The sequence below is a fragment of the Pelophylax lessonae genome (genome assembly GCF_965119305.1).
Source record: "Pelophylax lessonae genome assembly, chromosome: 4".
NCBI lineage: Eukaryota > Metazoa > Chordata > Amphibia > Anura > Ranidae > Pelophylax > Pelophylax lessonae.
Genome location: NC_138771.1, coordinates 130,182,620 through 130,195,566, shown reverse-complemented (window position 1 = coordinate 130,195,566; position 12,947 = coordinate 130,182,620). Strand labels below are relative to the sequence as shown.

At 40.6% G+C, this 12,947-nt stretch overlaps 1 protein-coding gene across 1 annotated transcript in view; it reads left to right on the top strand.

The window, feature by feature from the left end:
- Positions 1-12,947, top strand: part of HMG20A (high mobility group 20A) — a 59,325-nt gene that overhangs the window by 28,995 nt on the left and 17,383 nt on the right. The window contains exons 2-4 of the mRNA XM_082256402.1: positions 310-389; positions 2,851-2,995; positions 11,427-11,642. Coding sequence (XP_082112528.1) covers positions 310-389; positions 2,851-2,995; positions 11,427-11,642 — 441 coding nt within the window. The remainder of the gene's footprint in view (positions 1-309; positions 390-2,850; positions 2,996-11,426; positions 11,643-12,947) is intronic.

Below are 12,947 nucleotides of genomic sequence, written 5' to 3'. Positions count from 1 at the left end.
GTCATGTGTCCCACTGACCTCACCTTCTACTGACCATCAATGTAAGTGGACACAGCGATTATTTTTTCACTGGCTGCATTTCTTTTCTGTGTTTGTTTTTTTTCTTTTGAAGGGAGGGGGGAGGGAGTAATATACCGCATTCTTTAATTCATTATGTCTCTCATTCATCATGAGCTGTAAAAATAGTTTAGGTAGGAGTTTCTTGAGACCTGAAAATTATTTCACATATTCATCTATGATTAAAAGGCTACTATAAAATAAGTGGTGTAGAGATTGAACCATGTAATTAGGTTTCCTATACTTTTTTAGATGGAGGGTGCTGCTTCTGTTGTTCCACCTGGTGGTGAAGTTGAGGACAGCAAGGAGAATGTAGATCCACCATTCCCTGGGTAAGTTTACCACGTGATTTCCAAATGTACCTAAAATTAACATTATCAGTTTTGGTGTGAGTTTTTGGGGACCCAGGTGAGTGCGTGCCCTCTTCTTTTGTCAGCAGTAATTATCTCAGACAGTGGTATCCTCCGCACTGAGTTAATGCCTTTACTGTGTGAGTCTCCCTATATTCCTACATCTACCTTGATTTGTTTTATATATTTATTGATTTGTTTTCTTTTTATTCATGGATTTTTACAAGGCATGGAATACTGGAAAAATTAAAGGCTTGTATGAGAATTGTTTCACTGTAACACTAGCCAAAAAAGGACCTTGGACGTACCCAGTATACCCTAAAAAATAAAATCTTTCGTTCCTAGGGGTGTATCCCCTGTGCTCAGGTTTTTACCTGCAGTCCCTGTGTTAGGAAGAAGAGAGGGGAGAAGAGATGCAGCCGTGCACAGCGTTGGATCTCTTTTTCCCCTTTCTTCCTCTTCACACAGGAAGGGGAAGGACAGAAAAATAGAAAATATTTTTTACTTAATGCAAGAAATGCATTACGGTAAAAAACAGTTTTTGGCTTTAGCATCACTTTAAAGCAACCTCAAAAGTTACAGAAAAAGTTATTTAATAAAATCTGTTCCTAGTTAACCATAATCAGCCCTTATACCCTTTTTTTCTGTTTCTTCACTCAGGGCCTATATCTTCCATTGTGTTAGAAAAATCATATACATTTTGTTAAAAACGCATATAGCATTTTTATACAGGTGTGAGAGTTTAATGTGATTGTAAACTTCTGAAATGAAAATGAACAAAACCAGGGCTCGACAAATCCCAGGCACCAGGTCGCCATGGCGACTAGAAATTGCATCCTGGCGCCTGGGCTTTTGTCAGCCCATTCACTGTTGACACCATTAAGACCCTCCTAACAGCTTCCTCCATGTTGCTGTCCCCTGTGCACTTATCTGTCTTGTGTAACATCATCTGCCGCTACGGTCGTCAGTATGCATCTCTGTAGGCAGCCCTGAAAGCTGTGTAGAAGCATAAACTTTGCATGGACTCCTGCCCTTTGGTTAGCATGGTCATGTGAAAGAACTGACCAAAGAGAGTGTGTTCATTCTTCCAAGACAAAAGAAGAGACTCTTATTGGTCAGCACTGTCACATGACCACGCTAACCAATAGCCTGGAGCCCTTGCAAAGATGATGATTCTACACAGCTTCCAGGGCTCTGTATATGCATTTTTCAAGTGTACGGGGATGCACACCGGTGACCGCGGGCAGCGCGGCGGCAGGTGACCGTTACACAAGACAGATAAGTGTACAGGGGATGGCAGCAGTGAGGAGGCTGTTAGGAGGGTCTTTTTTTTTTTTTTTTTAGGTGTGAAGGTGGAGATAATCTTTAAAATCTAAAAACTAAAAAAAGCCACAGCAGAGCTAAAGTTTTTGCTTTTCTTCTTTACTTATGTTGGGGTTATTGGCTGGCCGCTCTGCTGTAAGTAAGTTAGGATTAGGGGGGGTTGGGGGCACAAATTGGGGCCTTGCTCCAGGCACTGCCAACCTATGCTACGCTAAAAAAAAAAAAAATCTTACTTTTTTAGGTGGCTCCTAGATTTAAAGCAAATTTGTCAAGCCCTGAACAAAACATATAGCCTCATATAGTATATACTTGGCTCAGTTTATAGTACTTCGTGTGAATCCTGTCTGCTCTGCTATCTAGGGAGGCACGTCCGACAGTTGTCCGAACACCAGGCAATCCTTGGAGACAGCCCCACCCCCCAGCACACAGCAGGTGATTGACAGCCTCAGATGTGCATGTTTCCTAGTGAGACTAAGAAGAGGTGGGTGGAGGGGGGATGTTGTCCTTTTCCTTCACTCAGTTCTCAGATTATGATCAGCTCTGTGCTGTGCTGTGCAGTGTGTGACATCAGATCCTTGTCCTCTGCCTTCTTGAACTGAGAACTAAAGTATAACTAAAGGTAAAACATTTTTATGGTTTTTGGATTTTGTATAGACTGGAGGGGGATTAGAACACCTGTAATGTTTTTTTTTTTTTGCTGCCGCCTGGCCCCCTATTCGGAGTCCTATTTACTGTTCTCACTGAGAGTGAAAGTAAAAGAAAATCAAAAATTTGGGTTGTCACCAGAACAGGAATAGCGGGGAACTCTTCCAAAAGGGGACACTATTTCTGGTGACAGCCAGGGATTCTCTCAATTTGGAAGGATTTTCTCTCACTTCTTGTTTTGGCTATGGGACAGGGAGTAAAGGTAAATCTCTCCAAAAATAAAACAAATGGCAAAAACAAATTAGCAGGGGTTATAGCCCCCCCTTACTCTATCCAAAATGTAAAATAAGCTTTGACTTTAGTTCTACTTTAACCCTTACATCCGTTATTCACATGCTCAAGATTCAGCACAATGCTGTAAAGTTAGGATGGATGTCAACGCTGTTTTCTATTTATTTTCCTCTTTTTCCATTAGTACTCAAGTGACTGATCTCTCTAAAGCCCATGGAACTCCACATCCTCCGAGCTCCCAGCAAGAGGACCAAGATCATCAGTTGCAGCATCAGCTCACAGAGCAGCAGCACTTGTTAGAAGGGGGAGAGCGAAGACCGGAGGAAGAGGTGAGCGAGAGATGATGGAAGGGAGGGCTGAAGGGAACTAGGGAAATGTGTTTAAAAAAGAAGTCAATTTTGCCCTATATACACTATATTGTCAAAAGTATTGGGACACCTGCCTTTACATGCACACAAACTTTAATGGCATCCCAGTCTTAGTCTGTAGGGTTCAATATTGAGTTGATCCACCCTTTGCAGCTATAACAGCTTCAACTCTTCTGGGAAGGCTGTTCACAAGGTTTAGGAGTGTGTCCATGGGAATGTTTGATCATTCTTCCAGAAATGCATTTGTGAGGTCAGGCACTAATATTAGACGGAAGGCCTGGCTCGCAGTCTCTGCTCTAATTCATCCCAAAGGTGTTCTATCAGGTTGAGGTCAGGCCAGTCATGTTCCTCCACCCCAGACTCGCTCATCTATGTCTTTATGGACCTTGCTTTGTGCACTGGTTTAAATCATTTGCTGGAGGCTGATTAGGGTGTGGGTTGTTTTTCAGGGGTTGGGCTTGGCCCTTTAGTTCCAGTGAAGGGAATGCTTAAGGCCTCAGTATACCAAGACTTTTTGGACAATTTCATGCTCCTAACTTTGTAGGAACAGTTTGGGGATGGCCCCTTCCTATTCCAACATGACTGTGCACCAGTACACAAAGCAAGGTCCATAAAGACATGGATGAGCGAGTTTGGGGTGCAGGAACTTGACTGGCCTGCACAGAGTCCTGACCTAAACCCGATAGAACACTATTGGGATTAATTAGAGCGGAGACTGTGAGCCAGGCCATCTCGACCAACATCGGTGCCTGACCTCACAAATGTGTTTCTGGAAGAATGGTCAAATGTTCTCATAGACACACTCCTAAACCTGGTGGGCAGCCTTTCCAGAAGAGTTGAAGCTGTTAAAGCTGCAAAGGGTGGGTCAACTCAACATTGAACCCTAGGACTAAGGGGATGCCATTAAAGTTCATGTGCATGTAAAGGCAGACGTCCCAATACTTTTGACAATATAGTGTATTTTTATATGAGGCAGTCCATGTCCGGATGTGGATTTAATTTTGAAGACATACAAATTTTTTTGTGGTCGCATACTATAGTGATGACTAAGAAAAAGCGGACACAGCATAAAAAAGACCTTAGTTACTTTGACCCTGTTCAAATTGTACTTAAAAAGCCCCTTTAGAATGGCATAGTAAAATAGTTTAATGCATTGATTGTCCAAAAATTATTTTTTAGCTATAGGTGGAGCCTGGTGGGTTGAGACAGAATCCGGGTTTCTTTAATATCTTCAATACATCAGCAGCATGATCTTCTTCTCTGATTCCTGGCTTTTATTCCTGCACACCTGGAGTTTTAGTGTTTCTGTCCACCTTTATGTGTTCTGGCATCTCCTGTCACATCCTTCATTACATTAAAGAAATGGTAAATCAAAGCAGAAAAGTGAGAGCCCCATCATAATGGCCACATCAAGTGTGCAGATCCAGGAACTCCAACACAAAGATCTCATCAGTAGTCACTGAGGGATATAAGAAACTGTCCAGCAACTACGAAAACCTGTAGAAACTGTTTTAGGAGAGTGAATTGGTTTTCTTTTTTTTTTTACTGCTTAGATTAGGTTTCAGTGGTTTCTTTACCAGTTACATTAACACATCCTGATGAATGAGATTTGAATGTGGGTGTAGTATGGTAGATGGTATGCAGAGAAATCCAAAGCGACATCAAATCTACGATGTTATGGGATTTCTTCTGTTAAAGTGTATCTAAAGCCAAAAGGATTTTTTTTTTTTTTTTTTAGAGTAGTGTAAGGGTTATAATTTGGTTTTATTTTTTGTCTGTGTCCCCACTGAGGAGATTGATCCTCTCTTTTGTCCTTGTAACAATTGTTAGAAAATGTTGGAAAAGCTAAAATGTTACAGTTATCACCAGAACAGGATGTGAGTGGAGATCTTCTACTGGGGAAACCTACTTCAATGACAACTGTACAAGAATTTTCTCTTATTTTGGGGGGATTTTTGTTCTCTTGCTGTTGTGGATTTCCTCAGAAAGTGAATGGGAATCCCAAACGTAAGATACAAAAAGAAAAAATAATGTCCACACGGCTGCAGGTCAGAAATCCTATGCACAATTCAGGGTGTAAGGTTGACTGGGAAGGCCTTTTTGGGGTTCCGCCCCTCTGTCATGCCTTTTGGTCCTGATATACAGTGCCTTGCGAAAGTATTCGGCCCCCTTGAACTTTTCGACCTTTTGCCACATTTCAGGCTTCAAACATAAAGATATAAAACTGTAATTTTTAGTGAAGAATCAACAAGTGGGACACAATCATGAAGTTTAATGAAATTTATTGGATATTGCAAACTTTGTTAACAAATGAAAAACTGAAAAATTTGGCGTGCAAAATTATTTAGCCCCTTTACTTTCAGTGCAGCAAACTCTCTCCAGAAGTTCAGTGAGGATCTCTGAATGATCCAATGTTGACCTAAATGACTAATGATGATAAATAGAATCCACCTGTGTGTAATCAAGTCTCCGTATAAATGCACCTGCACTGTGATAGTCTCAGAGGTCCGTTTAAAGCGCAGAGAGCATCATGAAGAACAAGGAACACACCAGGCAGGTCCGAGATACTGTTGTGGAGAAGTTTAAAGCTGGATTTGGATACAAAAAGATTTCCCAAGCTTTAAACATTCCAAGGAGCACTGTGCAAGCGATAATATTGAAATGGAAGGAGTATCAGACAACTGCAAATCTACGAAGACCTGGCCGTCCCTCTAAACTTTCAGCTCATACAAGGAGAAGACTGATCAGAGATGCAGCCAAGAGGCCCATGATCACTCTGGATGAACTGCAGAGATCTACAGCTGAGGTGGGAGACTCTGTCCATAGGACAACAATCAGTCGTATACTGCACAAATCTGGCCTTTATGGAAGAGTGGCAAGAAGAAAGCCATTTCTTAAAGATATCCATAAAAAGTGTTGTTTAAAGTTTGCCACAAGCCACCTGGGAGACACACCAAACATGTGGAAGAAGGTGCTCTGGTCAGATGAAACCAAAATCAAACTTTTTGGCAACAATGCAAAACGTTATGTTTGGCGTAAAAGCAACACAGCTCATCACCCTGAACACAACATCCCCACTGTCAAACATGGTGGTGGCAGCATCATGGTTTGGGCCTGCTTTTCTTCAGCAGGGACAGGGAAGATGGTTAAAATTGATGGGAAGATGGATGGAGCCAAATACAGGACCATTCTGGAAGAAAACCTGATGGAGTCTGCAAAAGACCTGAGACTGGGACGGAGATTTGTCTTCCAACAAGACAATGATCCAAAACATAAAGCAAAATCTACAATGGAATGGTTCACAAATAAACATATCCAGGTGTTAGAATGGCCAAGTCACAGTCCAGACCTGAATCCAATCGAGAATCTGTGGAAAGAACTTAAAACTGTTCACAAAAGCTCTCCATCCAACCTCACTGAGCTTGATCTGTTTTGCAAGGAGGAATGGGCAAAAATTTCAGTCTCTCGATGTGCAAAACTGATAGAGACATACCCCAAGCGACTTACAGCTGTAATCGCAGCAAAAGGTGGCGCTACAAAGTATTAACTTAAGGGGGCTGAATAATTTTGCACGCCCAATTTTTCAGTTTTTTATTTGTTAAAAAAGTTTGAAATATCCAATAAATTTCGTTCCTCTTCATGATTGTGTCCCACTTGTTGATTCTTCACAAAAAATTACAGTTTTATATCTTTATGTTTGAAGCCTGAAATGTGGCAAAAGGTCGAAAAGTTCAAGGGGGCCGAATACTTTCGCAAGGCACTGTGTGTGTGTGTGTATATATATATATATATATATATATATATATATATATATATATATATACACAAATTATACTAATTCTACTAATTCTTCACTTAGGCTGAATCCTATCTACAACTGCAAATTAATACATCCCGTTTAAAAAAGGTATATAAATAGTTTAACCATTAGTCATAGGGAATGAATAACAATCATCAATTCATTAAAAATAAATACATAAATAACAAACTTCTATGAAGAGTTTACATCATTTTGGCCACTAGATGGAGATAATTCACATCTTATAAAAAATTAAACAGTAACTTTACACTTCTACTTATCCAATGGATACTTGTTATACAAAAAGATAGTTTATATCATACATATATTACTAGTATAGTATACTACTATCACATAATTTAAACTGAATCCTATTAACAAGTGAAATTTAGTACATATCATTTAAAAGATGTATGTATATAATTAGTCAAACCATTATTCATACGATACGGAATGCACGAAAATCATCAATTAATACAAAAATTACCATATAAATAACAAATAACAAAACTTCTATTAGGAGCCTAAACACATTAGATTGAGTTAATTCACATGTTATAAATATTTAAAAAGAACTCTTTATCTTAATCACATCTTCGCCTGAACTATATTAATAGCGCAAAATCTGAAAAATTATACCTGACAAAAATCCTAGTTAATAATGAAATAGTATGATAATAAAAAAATGGATAAATAAGATAATTTATAAAAAAAATGATATATACATTTTATTTATCTTGTATACCTATTTATCATGTTATTGCTATTTTAATAATAATCAGGAGTTTAGGTATTATTTTTTTATTCCTTTTGGGGGGTTTTACATTTTTTTTTTTTTTTTTATCTCAGACGAAGAGTGTGATATATGTAATATAATCTGTTCTTTTGTATAACAACTATCCATTTTATAAATGTAAAGTTATTGTTTAATTATTTAAAGGATGTGAATGAACTCCATCTAGTGGCCAAATTGGTTTAGGCTCTTGATCAAAGTTTTATTTCAATAAATAATGTTTTTTTTCCCCTTTGGCTAAGGGCTAATTCACACTATATGCGATGGCAAACATTTTACCGCATTATAAAACGTCTGTCACTGCAGAAACACACATTTGTTTCCTATGTGTCCCATGACAGACATGCTGCATTTTTTCGCAGAGCACCACATCCAACCACATTGTATTGTTAGGCAGCGGAGCATGTTTTGCTGCCCTACAATGCAGTGAATAAAGTGTACGCTTCACATAAAGTTTTTAAAATAAAAAAAATAAAAAGGGAGCCGTGTGATGCGCTGAAGAAATGACACTTTGCTACAATGTAAAGTAGTGAGTGTACAGCTTGTATAACTATAAATGTGCTGTCCCCTCAAAATTAACTCAATGCACATCCATTAATGTCTAAACCGCTGGCAACAAAAGTGAGTACCCCCCCAAGTGAAAGTGTCCAAATTGGGCCCAATTAGCCATTTTCCCTCCCCAGTGTCATGTGACTCGTTAGTGTTACAAGGTCTCAGGTGTGAATGGGGAGATGGTGTGTTAAATTTGGTGTTATCGTTCTCACTTTCTCATACTCGTCACTGGAAGTTAAACATGGCACCTCATGGCAAAGAACTCGCTGAGGATCTGAAAAAAGAATTGCTGCTCTACATAAAGATGGCCTAGGCTATAAGACGATTGCCAAGACCCTGAAACTGAGACCATACAGCAGTTTAAAATTACAGGTTCCACTCAGAACAGGCCTCGCCACGATCGACCAAAGAGGTTGAGTGCACATGCTCAGCCTCATATCCAGAGGTTGTCTTTGGGAAATAGATGTATGAGTGCTGCCAGCATTGCTGCAGAGGTTGAAGGGGTGGGGGGGTCAGCCGGTCAGTGCTCAGACCATACGCCGCACACTACATCAAAGTGGTCTGCATGGCTGTCGTCCCAGAAGGAAGCCTCTTCTAAAGATGATGCACAATAAACTTATTTGGTTCAGATGGTGTGAAGGGTGTGTGGCGGCAACCAGGTGAGGAGTACTAAGACAAGTGTGTCTTGCCTACAGTCAAGCATGGTGGTGGGAGTGCCATGGTCTGGGGCTGCATGAGTGCTGCCGGCATTGGGGAGCTAAAGTTCATTGAGGGAACCATGAATGCCAACATTTACTGTGACATACTGAAGCAGAGCATGATCCCCTCCCTTCAGAGACTGAGCCGCAGGGCAGTATTCCAACATTAGAACGACCCCAAATACACCTCCAAGACGACCACTGCCTTGCTTATGAAGCTGAGGGTAAAGGTGATGGACTGGCCAAGCATGTTTTCAGACCTAAACCCTATTGAGCATCTGTGGGGCATTCTCAAACGGAAGGTGGAGGAGCGCAGGTCTCTAACATCCACCAGCTCCGTGATGTCATTATACAGGAGTGGAAGAGGACTCCAGTGGCAACCTGTGAAGCTCTCGTGAACTCCATACCCAAGAGGGTTAAGGCAGTGCTGGAAAATAATGGTGGCCATCCAAATTATTGACACTTTTGGGCCGAATTTTGACATTTTAACTTAAGGGTGTACTCACTTTTGTTGCCAGCGGTTTACACAATAATGGCTGTGTGTTGAATAGTTTTGAGGGGACAGCAAATTTACACTGTTATACAAGCTGTACACTCACTGCTTGATTATTTCCTCAGTGTTGTCACATGAAACGATATAATAAAATATTTACAAAAATGTGAGGGGTGTACTCACTTTTGTGACATACTGTATAAGTATATATATATATATATATATATATATATATATATATATATATATGTGTGTGTGTACTAATTTGAATACGGGATGTAATCTTAGTGATGTGTTTTTTTACTTTATAAAGAGAGTAGTGTCTCAGAAACTAATAGGCTTCACAAAGGGGCAAAACCACAAAATGCATTGCAAGGCAAACCTACATTTGGGGTTCCTGTCCTGCAGCCATAATGATGCTGTTGCTTTTGCAACTTAGGCAAATCCCGTGGGCTCCGTTCACATACTGGCATATCGGATCACGGGCAGAATCGATCCCAAATCATTGCAAATCGCCAGACGCCCGTGCGATTCCTGTGACTTGCAATAAAACCTCAAACGCATTGCGATTTTGCCATGATTGGCACCAGACGAATCGCGGTAAAATCGCACAAACAGAATCGCGGACACCTGTCTCCCAAAAGAAGTTCTTGTACAGAATCGCTGCAATCCGATACGCCAGTAGGTGAACAGAGCCTTACATCCTGGATGCAGAATCTTTCCTGCTGTTGGCATGACCGCTGGCTACAGTAGGCTTTAAATTATACCTGCTCTAGCTGGCTGTGACCGGCTCTTTTACACTGGATGTTTGTGAGTGCCACAATTTGGTTTTCATTTTTAAAAGATTGTTTGCACTTAATGCACTAGGTTGTGTGACCAATGTGTTTGGTTTATGCCATTGTGGACATTCCTTGTCTTTTCCAATGGTGCTGCCAGACCAAATGAGCAGTGCATCCAGTTTAGTTTGGGGTTGGTAAAAAAAAACCTACATACAACATTGGTGTCATACTTCTGCTGTCCCACGCCGCCTCCAAGATCAAGAACTAAGTGATCACATGGACATTGATCATTCAAGTCTCAGTCTGCTTGCAGTGGGGAGCAGTGACTGTCAAACTGGTCATAAATGCTTTGTTTTTCTTTGAAAGGCTGCTGGGCTGATCAAAATGAATAAATAAATGAATTCCCCCATCCACACAAGCAGGGTGGATGGGGGAATTCTCCCCCGCTGCACTATTGTATTTTAACAGCAGGGACTCTTCGGCTGTCAGAAGACACTGCATAATGCAGCGGCAAATTGGCTGCATGCACAGATCGAGTGAAAGTTGTCCAACATTCCCATTCAAGAGAAGTCAATCATTAGATCAACTTCTCTCGAGCAGGAATGGCCATAACCGGATCGAGAAAAGGTTGGTCCGGCTTTACTCACCACTGTCTGCTCTGCTCCTCCAGCACTCGAGGCAGCATCAGGCTAGGGCACAGCTGGCTCTCAGGTGTGTGCCCTGTCAATCAAGCAGTCAGGTGGATGCAGACAATGTTGTCAGGATTCTTCCTAAACCTCAAGAAAATGACAGCCAAAAAGCTTTGACCATACTTGTTTTTTAACCCTCAGTGCTCCAGTGACCATCCATTGGAACATTGTGTGCAAGTTATTTCCTGGATTTTGCACTATTTATTAAGTTACACATTAGAGCTCTGGGACACCCTAAAACATTTAGTTTGTTTTGAAATTTCTTTGGTTTTAAGAAAGCAAACACTACCCTGACAGAGGTTTTAACCATTTTCTACGAAAATAAATAATTTTGGCTTTAGATATAAGGCATAATAGTTTCATTATTTAGAGTTAGATGTTCCTAATAATCCTATATCAAAAGTGTAAAATAGGAACATCATACAGTATTACATCACTGTCAACCTAGTTCCTTATAGGGGCCATGTGCCACCACAATTTTACGCAGGATTTAACATGTAAATGTTCCTTTTGCTGCTATTGAAAGACTGATAACTATATATAAAAGACATTGAGAGGGCAACTAAAATATGTTTGTTCTGTCTATAAGCAACCTAGACCTCGGCGGGGAGGATGGACCAAAGGGCGGAAGAGGAAGAGAAGCCCCCGTGATAACAATGCACCTAAAGCACCCCTTACAGGTTATGTGCGCTTCATGAATGAAAGGCGGGAGCAGTTAAGAGCTGAACGCCCAGATGTTCCATTTCCAGAAATTACCAGAATTGTTGGCAGTGAGTGGAGCAAGTTGCCTACTCATGAGAAACAGGTGATTACAAAAATGTTCACATAGCATTATGCTCTTGGACAAGTTATTTAAAGCGTATGTAATCTCTGACAGTGAACGTCTCTTATTTGCTCCCTTTTGGTCAGTTAAAGTGGTTCTAAAGCCTTAAGGTTTTTTTTTTTTTTTTTTTACCCTGACGCATTCTTTGCATTAGGGTAAACAAATTATGCCAGAGGGACCGTCCCCAGCCCCCCCTATACATGAGCCCACTCCTAATCCAGCGCTATGCATGAGAGCAGTGGCTCTCTCTGCTTTCTCCTTCTTCACTGGGCAGATTGCTAGCAGTGGGAGCCATTGGCTCCTGCTGGTGTCACTCTAATTCCATGATCAGGGGACGGGCCTGAGGTGCTATGTTTGTACCTATAGACACAGACAGGGCAGCTCGGGATCGAGCCTGCAAGAGTCCATCTATAGAAAGTGGCTTTCTATGGTGGACACTTGTCGAAGAGGTGGAGCCAGGAGCACCGGTGGGGGACCCCAGAAGAACAAGATTGGGGCTGCTTTGTTTAAAACCATTTCATAGAGGAGGTAACTATAATATGTTTATTATTTTATTAAAAACGAATTTGAAGTTTTACAATCACTTTAAATACACTTTTGAAAGTGTTTTGTTTATCTGTTTGCTAAGTGCAAGAAAATACCTGTAGATCAGCCAGAAAGTTGAGTTCAAAACTTTCTAGTGAGCTGATAACACAGTGGGGTTTATTTACTAAAGCTAGAGAGGGCAAAATTAGTCACAATTCTGCAGAGAAACCAATCCGCTTCCAGGTTTTATTGCTAAAGCTTTATTAAACAAGCTGAGGTTAAAGCTGATTGGTTTCTCTGCAGAATTGTGACTAATTTTGCTCTTTCTAGCTTTAGTAAATAAACCCCAGTGCCTCTTTTGCACTAAAATCCCATCAGCCCTGCCAAGGTTACTCTGCTTCGGAGTGAGAGTAGTCTGGGTCAACAAAGCTGCGCCTCCATACATTCAGTACAGTGGAGGAATGAGTGTTGCCACTGTACTACAGGAAGTGTATGAGAAATAGGATCATCAGGTGAAGATAGAGAAAAATATACTAATGTAGCCTCTACTGCTAGAGACTGATAAGCTGTAGTATTTTATCATATTGTTAGTTCTTTGGGTTAGATACATTTTAGGTCTTCTCATAGCTTTCCTAGCAAATGCTGGTCACCTGCAGCAATTAAATATACCTGTTTATGTGCTAAACATGTCCATGAAATATGTACGCCAACCAGGTTTGCAGTTCTGCTCTTCAGCTTTTTTACCAATTCAGCTGGTTGTGA